At 51.1% G+C, this 16,537-nt stretch overlaps 1 protein-coding gene across 1 annotated transcript; it reads right to left on the reverse strand.

The window, feature by feature from the left end:
* Positions 1-10,293: 10,293 nt before the first annotated feature.
* LOC133357417 (olfactory receptor 1500-like) lies at positions 10,294-16,283 on the reverse strand. Its single transcript, XM_061575342.1, has 2 exons — positions 16,266-16,283; positions 10,294-11,348 (listed from the first exon to the last, which is right to left on the reverse strand). The coding sequence occupies exon 2, from the start codon at positions 11,308-11,310 to the stop codon at positions 10,294-10,296; it is 1,017 nt and encodes a 338-aa protein (XP_061431326.1). The 5' UTR covers positions 11,311-11,348; positions 16,266-16,283.
* Between the last annotated feature and the right edge of the window lie 254 nt (positions 16,284-16,537).

Here is a 16,537-nt window from a genome sequence, read left to right on the forward strand (position 1 = left end):
AGGTGGTCCGGAAACAATGAGATTTTCTGGGCGAACAGAGCCATTCATTACTTCTGGGGTAACTTGCATGGGTAGTCGGTATCAAGGCCGTAGCCATTGAGTCAACATTGGGGGGAACCAAATCTTCCAGGGTGTCTGGGGGTCCCCCCCCAGATAAAAATCTAAAATTTAAAACGAATGTTCTTCCATTTCCTGCCTCAAATATAACACAAAATCACTAACACATTTATGTTTTACAATAATGTCTAATAGTGTATTGTATTACATTGCTCTGTTTTTTTATTTTTTATCTTTTCTTTTTCCATTGTATGTAATGGCAGAGATTAGGGATTAATAAAGTACAACCATAACCACAATCATATAGCAATATATTGGTCGGTATGCGCAGAGGCTCCGGAATCGTTGAGTCAGCCGGTGTGCGCGCGCTCTTACCGGGCGGGCGTTAAGTTGTTACCCTCGTGACGCCGTGGGCATGGCGTGGCACCACCGCGTTTATAAGAAGGGTGGTGGCGGTGGGTGCTGAGTGCGTCACGCGTGAGCCAGGTGGGTGGTGGGTGAACGCCGACCCTGTGGGGAGGGGGGGGGGGCACTCGAAACTACCCACCCCAGGTGCCGTGCCAGCAAGGGCGGGGTGGCTGCCCCCAGGAGCCCCTCCCCCGACGGTGGAGGGGGAAGAGGGCGGTGCCTTGTGGCTCACACATGTTTTGGGGGGGGAGAAGACGGGGGGGGGGGGGCGAAGAGGAAACTCCGAGGGGGTTGTGGGCACGGATGGCATATTTCTTCCCCTGGGTGGCAAAATGCCGCACTCCGGCTCTGCTTGGCACCGGGCACGCTTCTCCCAGACCATCCTTCCCCAACCCGCACCTCCGATGGGTTCAACGTACATACGCGCACACATCATCATGTCCACACCTCTCGTGGTCCGCTGTGGTGCACGCGCGTGGTCATGAAAGCCCGAACGGAGCACGGGTCGCGGAGAAGGTTGGCACAGGGTGGCTTACAATCCCCACGATGAATTCCCATCCCCACGTGGCTTCGTCTCCTTGGCGTTGTTAAAGCATCTGGGTCTTGGGTCGAAGTCGAGACAAGTCGGCGAAGGTCACAAACCACCGATGCGGATGGAGGCAGCCAGAGTTGGTGGATCACCGCGCACGTTGTGAAACCCCCGTTCCCGCGGGCGTAGAGAACGAGCGGGTACGCCCATTGACACGATGGGAAACTTCGCAATGGTTAGACCACTTGGTCATTTTTGTTTACTTTGTTTACGATTTATTTCACACGACAGGGCGAGCAGGTCAGAGCGAAAGTGAGTTCCTGCTCATATTCAGCATTGAGGCGGCACTCCGTCTCCCATTCACAGCCCTGGGCCGCTTGTGGAAATTCCACATTCCTATGACGGGGGTCAATCTGTACATATGTCGACGGCCGTGGACTCTCCTACAAAGCGGTTGCTCACAATTTGGCGAGCAACCACTTTGCGTGCATGTACAGATACACACGTGTGTGTGTGTGTGCGTGTACAGATGTGCGCGTGTGCATGTATGTATTACTCGTAGGAACCTCCTGGTTACACCAGCGCACAGGGGATTATTGTGTCCGTCCGTCGTGCAGGGAGGAGCTGGGTGGTGAGGGTGGGGCTGGATGGGGGTGGGAGGGGTGGTGCTGGGTGTGTATAGGGGCTGGTCACCCCGTGGTGCCCTTATAAAACTCAACGTTTAACCTACTCACGCCGGCTTGTGCCCGCCCTCACAGTCGGGCATATTTGCGGAATACACCATGCCGCCGTTGACCCTGGCCATTGACCGAGCAACCCAACGTTCCTACCAGCTCCCTCCGCAGGAATGTGTTTGTTCGTGTCCCGAGTAGCTTGAACAGTAACGAGTGAGTGCTGTCTGGGGAGCGGTAGTGTAGCGGGGTTAGCGCACTGCGCAATGAACCCAGCCACCCGAGTTCGATTCCCGCTCAAGGCAAAACACCAGTGACGATTATTTGAACCGGTCCTGGGCCTCCGCTAGGTTGACTCAACCTCAAATGGTACCTGGTTGTAGTGTGTAAATATCGCCACTGGGGAGACAAAGGCAACCGGGCGTGGTGCTTGGCCCCCCACCCACCGCTCACCCCCTCGTGTACCGTTCCGGCCTTCGAAGGTGCTACTCGCTGACAGCACTTGCCCTCAAAGGTCTGTTCAGGCGATACGAGGGGATCTTGTGCTTGTAGCGAGTAGGTTGAAACGGTAGCGTGCGAGTGCTGCCTGCATGTGTCCCCTGTGCAGTGTGAAGCCGCGCGCGCGGCACTCCGTTGTGAACGTGCACGCCATCTGGCTCATCACGGCTGCGTGGATGGAGCCGCTTCTCTCTGCCGCCGTGGTGCACAGGAGTTTGGGGGTGGGGGGTTAGGAGGGAGGGGGTCACCAATCTCCCGTCGCGGCAGTTGAGAATATAACGGTGCAGATTTTTTATTGTAGCGTCTCCCGTTGTACAGAATGGTTGCACCACAGTCGATCGGCAGGTTGCGCGTGGTGGGGTAAAGTGTGGGTGACGCCACCTCTCCCCAAGACGACTATCGTCAGCGTATCCTCGAGAGCATGTATACAGCAGACGACAAGAACACATTCTGACTTAAATAAAATAGGTGATGGAATAAACGGCGTCTATTGCCACCCCCCCCCCCCCCCCCATTCGTTGTTATTTAACAACAGTTTGACTGTTGTATATTTTGCTGCCACCAAAAAATTGCATAGTGACCCATTCCCTGCCATATTCAGTCAATTATCTTTACGTTAACTTTCCCGCAAGGGGGAAGCCAAAGAGCCGCAGTTTGCCGACCCCTCCTCGAGAGGGGCTGTCCTAGAGCTCCCCCCCCTCCCCGAGTGAAGGCGCATCGCGTAAGCAGTGGCGTGATCGAGCAATCTCAGGGCTGCGTCTCCACGATTTACCATCGCCTCAGCTCGAACTTGAATCGTCGGGCCGTAACGGCAGTCCGGGCATCGCGCGTCTCTGGCTCTGCTTCGTGAACCCACGAGGGGTGGGCGAGCGAGCGAGTGGAGCAAGAGAGAGTGAGGGAGCGGTTGCGCAATAGCCGAGTCCGCAGTTAAAGATGTCCCCCCCCCCTCGCGGATTCGTCCTTCAAAAATAACGCAGTGCAACTGGGACGAGGCTGCAGCGGCAGGCGGCTGTCTTGAAGGAGCTTATAATAGAGCGCTGTATTCCCCGCTCGCCGACAGTGGGTCTGCTATGACTGCAGGGGAGCAACTGCATTAATTGCTCAAGGAGGCCCTTGCTCGCTATGTGTGTGAGAGAAAGAGAGTTAAGAGAGAGAGGAGAGAGAGTTAAGAGACTTGACTTTTAAACAACTTTTATTGCCGCCAGCAGCAAAAGCAGTGAAGGCGATTTTGATATGAAATACACAGTCACCAGCAAAACAAATGAAAATAAACGCTACAAATCCACGCGCTGTGGCGCTAAAAGCACGGTGCACAATACAAAAGAAAAGTCACGTAGTTGTGGTGGTCATCGCGCACGCCACGGTGACGAGCGAGCGCTTCAGAAGGTGAACATGAAGTGCCGTCCACGGTGGTTCGAAGAAGACGTGCACATCACCGACATGTGTGTAGCATGCGTGCTCCAGCCGGAGCCATGCCTTAAGCAGGCCTCTGAACACTGGAAGCACAGAGCAGCCGTCAGTGTCAGCTTCCAGCATCTTTTTTACTCGTTCTGTACACCGCCATCTTCGCCTGAGCACAGGCGAAGTTGGCGAGGTCATGGCGCTTGTTAGCCAGGTAAGGCACCCCAAATACGAAGCTGCTGTTGTAGAAGGGTACCCCCAGTTTCCTGAAGATGTCCCCCAAAAGGCGGAACATCAGTTTGAGCTGCTGGCAGTGTAAGTACTGGTGGGGCAGATCCTCCCTGGCACTGCAGGAAATGCACAAGTCTGTTACCCCTGGCGAGATTCGGCTGAGCCACACGGCTGATGGCAACGTGCAGTGTGCCAACCTCCACTTGAGGTCACTGCAGCGTTTGGCTATGGGAGACTTGTACATTTGTTTCCACTGAGGAGCAGCTGCAATGAGGGGAGAGAAATGGTCTCTCCATTTGGTGTCCGGTAGGTCAGGCTAGGTCCCAGGAATGCAGCGCCTTTACACAGCATGTCTAGAGCACTGTGTTTGGGGCACTCTTGAAGGGCACAGTTTCTGCAGCCTCGGAGCTTCAGTAGCTTGCCGGAGTCGCTGTGGCCAGGGGGCTGCACGCAGGAGAAGCACAACTCCGGGAAAGAGGAGGGAGGGAGGGCCGCCACCATCCTCCGGTGCCTCCAGCTTCAAGCGCAGCTCCTTCATGGCGCGGAGCACGTCCCGCAGCAGCTTCTCCCCTGCGAGGATCCCTGCGGTGTTGGCGATCTCAGCTGCGGTCTTCCACTTGGGCTGGTGGGCCTGCACTAGGTGGAAGACTGTCCACAGCCCTGCTGATGTGAGGCATTGAGCCAGGGTCCTCTCTACTCTGATTCCCTGGAAAAGGCCAGTTGCAGAACAAGGGCTCGTTCAGGAACTGCGCGAGGTCGTAGGACGCGTGCGTTCTGCTCCACTCGAAACTCCGCCACGCAGTCCAAGAGGCTCTGGTGATAACCTGGCAGCCTCGTGTAGTCGACCAGGCTCAGGTCCATCAAGGAAGAGCTCCTTTCCGTACCCCAGGCACCTCCCTGCATTCCTCAGCAGGGCGAGGGCCCGGCGACTTCCAGGGTAGCTCCTCCCGGTCGTACAGCAGCCGCCTGACTGCCATGAGCCTGAAACTTATGACCCTGGCGGCGACGTCCATCAGACCCTGGGCCACCCTCGCCCACTGGCAGGCAGAGAACGCCCAGCCTGAGCCAGTGCTTTCCATGCCAGACACTGCAACGCCTGGCAGAGCGCGGAGATGTCAGGTGTGCCATTGAGGACGACGCATATGTCGTCTGTGTAAGCCGAGAGCTTGATGACCGCGTTCTCAGGTCCCGGAACTTTGAGGCCAGACAGATTTAGTCTCAGGTGGCGTAGCAGTGGCTCAATGGACAGGGTGTACAGCATGCCCCGAGAGGGGGCATCCCTGTCTGACACTCCTCGTCACAGGGAAAGGGGCGCCGAGCTGCTGGATGTGCCCGTGTACAGGAGCCTAACGTGCGAGATTGAAGGCCTGGCCGAAGCCGAGTGACGTTAGGAGTTTGTCCAAGTACTCGTGGCTCACCCTGTCAAAGGCCTTCTCCTGATCTAAGAAGAGGAGGTCTAAGTCCATGTTGTGCGCTTCTGCAACGGAGATTATGTCTCTGACCGTACCGATGTTGTCGTATATGCACCGTCCGGGGATGCAATACGACTGTTCCAGCAGGATCAGCTGACCCAGCATTGTCTTGACACTGTTGACAGAGAACCCTGACCTGTGCCTTTGTGTTGCCCCACCATAGTTGGTGGGAGCTGAAGCTTCCTTTGGCAGGCAGCCACTGAGCCCAAAAGGCTTTGAAGGTTTCTCTGAAGTCGGTGTCATCAAGCAGCTATACGTTGAGTCTCCAGTAGGCGCTATACTGCTCCGCTCTGGGAAATTGCAGCAGCACAGAGACCAGGTGGTGATCGGAAAAACTGGAGGGTAGGATTTTACTGTTCCCGAGCAGGTTAACGCTGGTGGCATTGACGTATAGTCGGTCGAGCCTGGCAAGGCTTATCCTGCCTTGAGAGCTGCAGCGGCACCAAGAGTAATGCCGCTGGGCTGGATGCTGTAGTTGCCACACGTCACGCAGATCCAGTCTCTGCACAAGTTCGGCTAGCGGCCGTGCGGATTCAGGGTGAGGTTCGGCAGTGTTGCGGTCGAGAGCTGGGTCGAGGGTGCAGTTAAAGTCTCCCCCCATGATGGTGAGCACGTCGTCCATGTCGTCTGTTGCGAGTGCGTCCCGCAGCACGCCAAAGAAGAGCTTCCTCTCGGGGGCCTTGCTCGGTGCATACACGTTAAAGCACCTGAGGCAGGATTTATTCAGGACGAATTAGAGAGAAATCAAGTGATCTTTGACGATTTTTTTGAAGGAGACATTCTCTGGTGCAATCCGCGAACTGAGCACAATTGTCACGCCGGCGAGGTTGTCCTCAGCATGGCTGAAGAAGGCCCGACGGCCGCCTAGGAAAGGCTGGCATTGGGCCTCCAGAGTGGCGTCGATGTGAGTTTCCTGGAGAGTCACATCTGCTTTGTGTTCCCTGACAAAGCGGCAGATCTGGTCCCACCTATAGTCACTGCGAGTGCTGTTAAAGTTCAGACTAGCAACCTTAATAGTTGAAGCCATCATGGAGTTGTGTAGTGGTGGTAGTGTTAACAGTAGGGTTTGGTTACTTCTGGGCAGAAGTAAGCTCCTTCTTTGCCTTGCACATGAATGCTTTTAAGCGGTAGCATTCCTGAGTCGAGAAACCCAACTTGTCGCTGTTGCGGAAACTTTGTTGGGATTATTTGAGGAAAGCGGTGAGATCAGGGAAAATGGCCCCGACCCTAACTTGACGATTCCTGAAAGTATTCCCGAGGAAGTTGTGGATGTCGCCAGGTGTGTAATCGAACTCGCTGTTGACTTGTGAGTAGCTGAGTTTACTCACGTTGTCTTCTCCTTTGGTCTCCGACACTACGTCGTCCGAGTTCTCCAGCTCGTCAAACCTCGTTTGCCGTTGGTGATGGCAAGGCCTCATTAGGAAGAGGGTGGCTGCCCTCTGGTAGTGGAGGGTCTTTTGTTCTCCCTTCAGGTGAGGGGAGCCGGCCCTCGTTGCCTTCCTGCAGTGTGGCGCCGTCAGGCGCCGCACCGGCTGGTGGTTCCTCTTGCTCTGAGGATGCTGAGGCGGCGTTCGGCGGTGGCGGCGGGGGTGTTAGCGGCCCTTGTCCCACCGTGCTGTCCTCAGGCGGGTCGCCATCGAGCATGTCTTCATATTCACCCCCCGCAACACCGTCTGGGATGGCGCTCGTGGGGGGGGGGGGGGGGTTGCTCGTCCTGCTCTGCGAGTTTTGGGTAGGGTTCGTGATCGGTGGTGGCCACGCGCTTACGGTTAGGGGCCGCGCGGCCTCCTCCGCCGTGGGCGGGCTTTACCCTGCGCTTGCGGGAGGTGACGAGGGTGAAGCCCTCGCCATCCTCGTCATCAGTGGGCGGCTTTGTGCGACCGGCCGCCGAGTCAGCGTCCTGCTGCTGCAACTAGCTGGCACTCGTGCAGTGGTGGCTGCTGCTGCAGAGGCTGAGGTGGCTGTGGCTGCTGCTGCTGCTCCTGCTGTTGCAGCTACTGCTGCCGCTGCGCAGGCTGCGGCGGCTGCAGCTGCTGCTTCTGCCGGCACGGCTTAGACTGTGGCGGCTGCTGCTGCTGGCGCTGCTGGTGCTGCTGTTGCTGCTGTGTGACGTTTATTGCAGGCTGCGTGTTTTTTCCTATTGGTTTTCCCGTGCAGTTTGCATGGACATGGCCGAAGCCACCACACACATAGCAGCGTGGCAACGCGGTGGACATGTACACGGTGTAGGCGTATCCTTATGAAGTGTACTTGAAGTTCACGTTGAGTTCCGTGTTGTTGCCGTTTAAAATCATTAAAGTTTGTCGCTTAAACAACAAGACGTACACCATTTCTGGGTCCCGTGTGCGCAAAGACAGCATAATTATGCGGGACACAACTTTGCCGAACCGGTCAAGGTCTCGTTGTAGGTCGGCAGTTTAGAGGAAAGGTGGGGGCGTTGGAGATGAGCACTTTTCGCGCGGGGGAGGAGAGAGGTGTGCATTGCACAAATATCTCCCCCCTGAAGGTGAGCCCCGTGGCATTGACACGCGCCACCATCTCCGCGTTGGTGAAGAGGACCACGTAGCCACGGATCATGGGAGTCACGGCGATGACGTTCCGCTTCCCCACACACTGTCCACCTTTATCTCAGGTGGCGGAAAGCAGAACAGTCCATGTTGGGCGGTTCGAGAGATATGATCCTCTGGCGTGGTGTGGCATTGTAAGTAAATAAAGAATAAATAAACTACCTTAATATTGACATTAGCTGCACAAATGAAAGGAGAGAACAAGACAAGAAAGAGGTGGATGGAAAATAAAAGTGTGGTGGGGGGGGGCACAGGGAGGCCTCAGGAGAGAGGGGGGGGGGCAATGAAAAGGTATTTTCACGAGTGTCCCACGGCGAGATGGGTGCTGCGAGGGCAGGGAAGCAGCAGTGCTGAAAGTAGAAGGTGATAAAAGGAGCAGGAGAGAAGTGAGAAAGTGGAGCGATTTTAATGTTTGCAGTAAAGCAGAAGAATAGGAGGGATGTAACAGAGGGGAGGGGGGGGGTAGTGGGTGCTAGAGCCGTGAGTAGGCCGCAGGCTTGCCGAGTAAACAAGTGTGTTGAGAGTAAAAATGATGCAGAGGTGAGAGACAGCACCACGCTATGTTGTTGGAAGCACTCACAGAGGTGGAGGATAGAAGATGAGCACTCGATGGTGCTCTGAGATTTAAAGAGGTAGCTGGAAAGTGCAAAAAAACGTCAGGCGAGGCTAGGATGCATACATAAAACTAGGCCCTCATTGCCAGGAAATGTTATCTCCAGGAGCATCGGTAGACACACCCTCTTCCCAGCATGCACAGAGAGTGAGCACATCGCCTGGAAAGTGCCGCTTATAACGTGCTCCTCCAGTGAATTCCTTGCGCGCGTCCTTTATTTCGAAGTTCAGTTCATGCGTAGACACTCACTGGGCGGTGAACTCGCGGTGAGCGCCTTGGTGGTCACTGCTATCATACCCAGACTCTTGATCTCCAATTAAGACTTCCCACCTTTTTCACAAACCAAAGACAAAGATCCCCCGTGTAGCCTTAACATACTGTTGGGGCAAGTGCTGTTTGCGAGCACCTATGAAGTCTTGCACGGTACACGGTGGGGTGGGTGGCCAGCACCACACCCGGCCGCCTTTGTCTCCCCAGTGGTGATGTTTACACACCGCATCAGATAATCGATATTGGTGTTGGCCGTGAGCGGAAATCAAACTCTGTTCGCTGGTTTCAAAGCGCAGCGCGCTAACTGCAACAACTACCTCTCCCACCGGTAATGTTAGCGGTAGTGTAGTGGTCCAAACCCGGACACGCACACACAGAATATATGTCCTGTGTCAGCGATGAAAACATCGCGAGTGGAGAAAATAACTTAGTCCACTGCGGATTCTTCTGTGCAGGAAATACATCTCCGTTTGGAATATCACGAGGGGTGAGTTCGTGACGAGGGGTGAGTTCGGCACCCAAGGGGTCGTGACCCTTCGTCCAAACGCTGGCTCCCGCGTCAGAGATTTTCCATCACGGTGGCCGTGTCGCGTGTGCGTCACAATGACAGAATTGCGTCAGCCATGCTGGAGAATTGACGGGGAGACGTGAGAAACCCGTGGTTTAATGAGGTAATTGGCAACAACAACAACAAAAGCCGCCGTTCGTCACGAATGGGGGGAGGGGGGTGACGTCACCACGGCGCTTGTGCCAGGCCATGTGCACTTCGAGGCTACGTCGTTGACAGACAGGACAAAGATCCCCCGTATAGCCTTAACAGACTGGAGGGGCAAGTGTTGTTAGCAAGCACCTATGAAGGCCTGAACGGCAAACGAGGAGGTAGGTGGCCAACACCACGCCCGGCCGCCTTTGTCTCCCTAGTAGCAATGTTATACATCGCACTAGGTACTCATTTGAGGCTAACTCGACCTAGGGGACGTCCAGGACCGGTTCAGATAATCATCACTGGTCTTGGCCGTGAGCGAACTTGGGACACCGGGTTCATAGTGCAGCGCACTAACCGCTACACTACCGCTCCTCCTCCATCATTGACGCACACACATACATACAAACACACACGCGCATTCACACAGCTACCGTCAACGTGTGGAGGACGAGACTTTGATACCTCTGTTGCATCCCTCAGAAAATAATACGAACATATGACTCAATTGATATCGTTACGTTTAATATTTGGCGAGATGTTAACTACCTCGCCTGGTATAGAGGAGGTCGTGGGTTCTATCCTGATCCTGATGTCTGTGTATTTGGAGTTTTTTGCATGTTCTATCCGTGGTCTTATAGATTTTTCTCCGGGTCCTCCGGTTTTCCCCTCCACATTTCGAATCAACATCACATCAGAGTATTTGGCTGCTATTATACATTTCCACACGATAAGCCACTTGGTTGAGCTGTCATTTGTAATGGCCAGGTCGCTTCTGAAAAATAACTAAATATCCCAGTGGGCCATAGTGGGTAAAATAAAATGAAAAGTTTAATTTTGGTTTGGTATACACGTGCTGTCAGTTGACAGTGTTTAGTTCCCATTGACGCAGACCTTGCGAGACGTGAAAGATGCGACTGATCCAAGAACTAACTTTTGACAGTATTTGATGGACGCTTGCCTCAATTCTTTGGTCCGAAAGAAATAAATGAGTACATTTGCAATCGGCACGACAATGATGGGGAATTGAACGGACAAGGTCACGGTCCTCACAAAGGCATTCTGCGAGTCTCCGACCAAGCGCGGGACCAGCACCAAGGTGAACACCACCGAAGAGCAGACGACGAGTGCCGAGAAGTGCGTTATGAGGGTGTAGAGTGCCTTCCTGTTAAAATCCTTCGAATTCATCCTGACGCACTGCCGCAGGATGCCCCAGTAGGTGAAGGCCATCACGCAGAGTGGTGCCACCACCGTTAACACGACGCCCACCAGACCGCACACTTCGTTGACACGGGTGTTGGAGACGGAGAGCTTGAGCAGACTTCCGTGGTCGCAGAACATGCCCTGCAGTTGGCCAATGGGTACCCACACCGTCAGACGCATGATGAGGAGATGGATGACCAGTTGAATGGCGACACAAATCGTCCACATGAGCAGCAGCGCGGCAAAGGACCGATTCGTCGTGATGATGGCGTGGTAGCGCAGCGGATAGCAGATGGCCGCATAGCGGTCCAACGCCATCACGGCCAACGTGAGGAACTCGTTGCTCACAAAAACGTTGATCCAGAACATCTGCGTGACGCAGGATGCGAACGGGATGCGCCTGTCGCCCGTCAGGAGGATGTGCAGCTGCATGGGCACGAAGCTCGTGCAGCCGATGATGTCGCCGACTGCGAGGTTGCACAGGAAGACGTACATGGGCTTGTGCAGCTCCGCGCACAGCGCCACGGTGGCGATGAGCAGCAGGTTGGCGAGGACGGCCGCCGTATACGTGGGCAGGAATATGAGCATCTGTATGGCGGACGGGAGCTCAAATGTGGACAGGAGGAAGAGGGAGCTGCCGTTGTTCATGTCGTTGTCGTTTGCTTTTTGCTCCTGGGCGAACAGCATGGTGGAACGAACCCCCCGTTTTTCACTGCTTTAATACCCTGGCAAAAGCAAAAAAATACATATTCTTGATTATTTCAGTAAATTCACGTAGATCGAAAATATAAATAACAAGATTTGATTAAAAATGTAATACAAATAATTAAATGAAAGCAAGCAGTCTTCATCAGGCGGAGAGAAAAGAGGGCAAGCCTCCAAATGCAACTGCTTAGAAGGGTTTCCAAAGTGAGTGGGTGGGGGACGAGAGTTGGGGGGAAGAGAGCTTGTGCAGTGTAAACAGCATGGTTGGGGCAGCCAGTCAACCAGTGCTAATATAGGAGTAGACAATGGGGGAGTTGGGAGGAGGACTGTGCGTACACAGCATGGGCAGAGAGACAATGGGGGGAGAGGAAGGGGGTAGAGATAGGGGGAGAGGGGGGTAGAGATGGTGGGGGGGGGGGTCATTGCACCTCGCTACACACATCCACACTGCTGAAGGTAGAGGTTGACAAGAAAACACAAATCAAGTCATGACCTAAAGTGGTTGATGACATCTTTCCAATGATAATTGGTTTTGTACCCTTTTATCTGGCAACAAAACTGACACCTTCAATTGGCGATATCAGGTGAGCTGAGTTAAGAACCAGTGAATGGCTGTAAGGTCTCAGACAGATATCGGGCCAGTCTGTAGGTGGGTGAGCCAATGGTGGTGACGATGGGACGAAGGGGTATATCTTCTTTATGGATTTTTGGTAAGCCATATAGTCTGGGTGGTGTAGCAGCAGAAGATTTTAAGGAAAACCGTTTGGTCTGTTCAATTAATGTAGCTGAATCAGTGATGATACTGTTCGTTTTTGTAACGAGGCAGTTGGTGGGATCTCTTTAAATTTTTGTTCATTAAGTAGGTCCTGAATTTTGTTATTGTACACACTTTTGTCTATGATGAGCCATGCCATTGCCCTTGTTGGCTGAGATGATGACGATATCTTCCCTCTTTTTTAATTGAGATAACTCAAAACGCTCATCATTACTGATGTTGCTGACTGGTATCTTAGCACTTTTGAGGGTTGCAGCGATTTTAGATCTTGTCACGCCTGCAGTGATGTGTTCCAAACCCTTAAGAGCTACATCGACCTGAGCAATAATAGCATCCACTGGTATGTGTTTGGGGGTGACTGCGAAGTTCAATCCTTTCACCAAAATCGACTTTAAACCATCGGAAATTGGGATATTATTCAGATTAATAACAACCTTGTCAACATTTAACTTTTTAATGTGTGGATCTGGTTTCTTCTTGGAAAGGAGGTTGAATTTGGAAATCTGATTTTCTTTACATTTATCTGACATTGTAGCGGCTGTTGAAGCAGTCATGTTATCTTCATGTTCCCAATCAGACGGAGACATTTTTTCTGTTAATATTTCAAGAGTATTTTGTCTACATGGTCCAGTTCAGTGCGGAGCAGTCTAATTCTCCCAGAGATCAGGGCCAAGCTAGCTCTGAACAAAATTAGTTTGGCATTGGAAGATGTGACAGCAGCAGAGGTCAGTGTGAATGAGGTCGGTATTACCTTAGAGTCGCGGCATCTCTACAGATTTGTGAGTGACTTGATCAAATGAGCTTTCTTGTCTCGGAAACCCTACCCGTAGACTTAAAACTTTCGTGACTGCAGGAATTTATATTCTGGTTTATTTCGGTAAAGTCACGTAGATAGAAAACAAAATAATAATAAAATAATAAATAAAATAGAAGTGTAACGTCGTAAGTTTTGCTTTTTTTTCTATGTACGTGACTTTACCGAAAGAACAAAGAATATGACTTCCTGCAGTCACGAAAGTTTAAGTAAAAAAATGCAAGTGAATGAAACAGTTGCTAGGCACATCATAGACAAGTGCCGTGTCACGCGGTGCGCTGTTGTTACCCGTCAAACCCGGGGCATTTCTATTGACCATCACACACAATTACAGATCTTGAGCGTCAGGACATTTAACTCTTTGAAAAAAATAAACCGCCCGCTTCATTGAAGGTCAAACAGTTCCTATTAATCATCTCTGCTGATAAACTTTTGAGGTTGTGCCACGTGTTGTCCGACGTTTCGCTCTACGTGCCGGGCACTTCTTTAGTAACTGAATCGTGGTCACGAATGGTGATCATCGAGTCGCCGGAGGTGGGATCTGCGGTGGCAAAATGTTAACTCCCTCACCTGCTGTGCAAGAGGTCGCGGGTTTGATCCCAAACCGAGCGCCTGCAGCGGTGTTTTTCTCCCTGTGGTCGCGTGGATTTTTCTCCAGGTCATCCGGTATTTTCCTCCACATTTAGAATCAACGTGCGTATTTGACTGCTATATATTTCCACATGATGATAAGCAACTTCATTGAGCTATCATTTGTGGCCAGGTCGCTTTTACGCCCAATATTATCCGTAATATTTTTTTTTGGATTAGATCGCGTAACCCAAAAACCGCCATCTAACCCAAAAAACTTATATTCAAATATACAGCAAGCGTCAGGGTCAGGATCGAACCCACACTCTCCTGCATGCCAGGCGAGGTAGTTAACATCTCTCCACCGCGGCGACCCTGATGAAGAGAGCAGGGGAGCACGGACCAGAATGGAGGTAAAAAAAAACGACGCCTTTAGGCTGGATGAGTGAAGGACTCGGAATTTGTTGCAGACAGAAATGAGAGGGGAAATGCAAGCAAGGGTAAATCGCACGCAACGATTTGAAAACAATAAGTGCCATCTACAGGCTGACTCGAGAGTGGATGGGAAGGCGGCTGACGCGATGTGCAATGGGGGGTAACCCGACCGCGTTTGCGCATTACAAGGAAGCGTCCTTGCGCGAGCATGTGGGACGTGCTCAGTCCGCTGACCATGAAACTCAGAAAGACTGCATTCGAGAGAATCGCAGTTTGTAAAGTGTGGAGGTTACACGCGCACAAAAAACTTTTTCAGCAGCATCATTGAGTAAGAGAGTTTCAGAATCCACAATATCCTGTGCAAATAAAGTAGATATGGTGAGAAAATGACAGCGCCGAATCCAGAACGACTCCAAGGATGTGGGGCAGATAGAGGGAGTGGATAGGGTACCGGGACCAGCCTGGCTAAGAGTAATGTCAAGTCATGTGTCATAAGCGTAAATATTAAAATTAGTGACAAAATTGGACGTGAATTTCTTTAGCAGAAGAAGGAATTTAGCGAACAGCAGATTACTTAGGACACAGCGGAAAGGTTCAAAAGACAAGGATACGGCTTAGGTGGAAACAAAGGAATAACTTAAACAAGGGGCTGAGCCGTATAATTATTAGGTCACTAACCTAACGCACGACCTACGGGCCAAAATGGCAATCAGTGGTCAGAAGAAAATAGAATCCTCACTTGTGGCAAATAATCCAACTCGCCTTGTCCTGTCTCACACCCCACTTAACTATTTTCTTCAAAATGGTCTTCATGATACGGTATAATCTAGTATTCAGGAACATCATTCGACATAATCAGCTGTACTGTGTGTTCTTAAAGATCGTCTTCTCTCTACTCATTCTGGATAGCTTTCTCACTTGCTTCTTTTCGATTTAGCAATCACTCATTGACGCTATCGATCACTCTGCGCCTACACATCCAAGTATGTCGAACTTATTTTCACACCGTACATAGCCAACCGTGCGAATGCTCCTAGTGCATACTCCTCCCTGAATGGCTACAATACGAAACTGCTGAAAGTGATCAGATTATAAAAACAATTAAAATACCATATATCTGAGGAATAACTGACAAATTTGCCCGTGTTTTACAAAAACAAAACATGAAAGTAAGATTTGGTACGGTACACAAAAATCAAAAACTAGTGTTTCGTACTAAATATGAATTACCTAAGTTATTAACAGAAGGTGTATATTAGGATCAATTGCTTATGCAGTAAATGCTATATTGGACAGATGGGACGTACCATTAGCGTAAGACTAAAAGAACACGAAATAAACATTAAATTATCTCAAACACAACTGTCGGCAGTGGCACAACATGCTTGACAACAAGGACACTCAATTGATTTTGATAACGTTGAAGTGATATGCCAAACAAATTATTACTGGCCAAGACTAATTAGAGAATCGACGAGTTGCTGTTCTGCAGCAGTTAATGGAGCACCGCTGTTTTTTTCTTGGCAGATCCAAGCCATGCAATAGCATGTCGTACGATATTATACTTGCAAAATGTTTCTGTTGCCCTTCAAAATCCTGTCCTACAAACTCCAAGATAACTCTTAACCTCCTCATAACAACCTCCCGCACTATCTTTATTTTGGAACGATTTACCTCAACACGTCAGCATATCAGCAGGCAAAAATAATAATCCTAATGCATCTGACCCAGTTCAACAGTCTTCGGCGCATTCCTGCCACATGCAACTGGAGCACCAGGCAATTCGGTTTCCTGCAAGGCGAGTATGACAGTCTACAAACCGCCAAGCTTAAATCGCCAAAGCTTTTGCAAAAATAGTCGTCATGCCACCGTAGGAAGCAGAACGACAGCTATACAAATCGTTATTTTTTTTGCTAAACGGTGACCGCATGTTGACGTAAAGAACGCCAGGGTCACGAAACTCTACATGGAGTTAACATTGAAATGTCGTATGTGACACGATCGCCGAGAAGCAGGCACTCGTTTTGCATGGTACATTGGAACTATGAAACTGTTAAAAAAACATTTGCCTAATTATGTGTTGTTATTATTGTTGTCAATAATCAAAAACGTAAAACTATGATGTAGCATGTATTTGTGTCGCGATTATTGCAATAGTTATTTCTTTATGACAGCAACAAAAACAATGCTAAATACCATAGCCTAAATGCTGCATCGTTTTGAATTAAGTTTTAAATCCAAAAGCTAGAACAGTGATGATTGTCTTAATACAGAGTGCTCACCCAAATCCTCCCAAATAACCGACAAAGCTGCATGGTCGCGCCTCCAGTGAGCTCCTCTTACCTTGGTGTTAAGTTTCCCTTACCGGGCACCCTGTGAATTTTTCCTTGGCACTGACTTTATATATTGCATGGGGGTGGTCACGTGGCTTCGGGTGGGCGAGGGTGGCGCGGGGCGTGGCTGGTGGGTGGAGAAGTTGGCATTGCATTGGCAAGAGGGACGGTCGTGGGTCTGACGCCCTCCCATCAAACGTACGGCGAGAGTGAGAGAGAGAGAATGAACCAATCACTTTCTCGACGACAGCAATACCGCGAAGTGGAAACTCTTTTATTATA

Source organism: Lethenteron reissneri, chromosome 58 (genome assembly GCF_015708825.2).
Source record: "Lethenteron reissneri isolate LAM-NWPU_2019-01 chromosome 58, ASM1570882v1, whole genome shotgun sequence".
Classification (NCBI taxonomy): Eukaryota; Metazoa; Chordata; class Hyperoartia; order Petromyzontiformes; family Petromyzontidae; genus Lethenteron; species Lethenteron reissneri.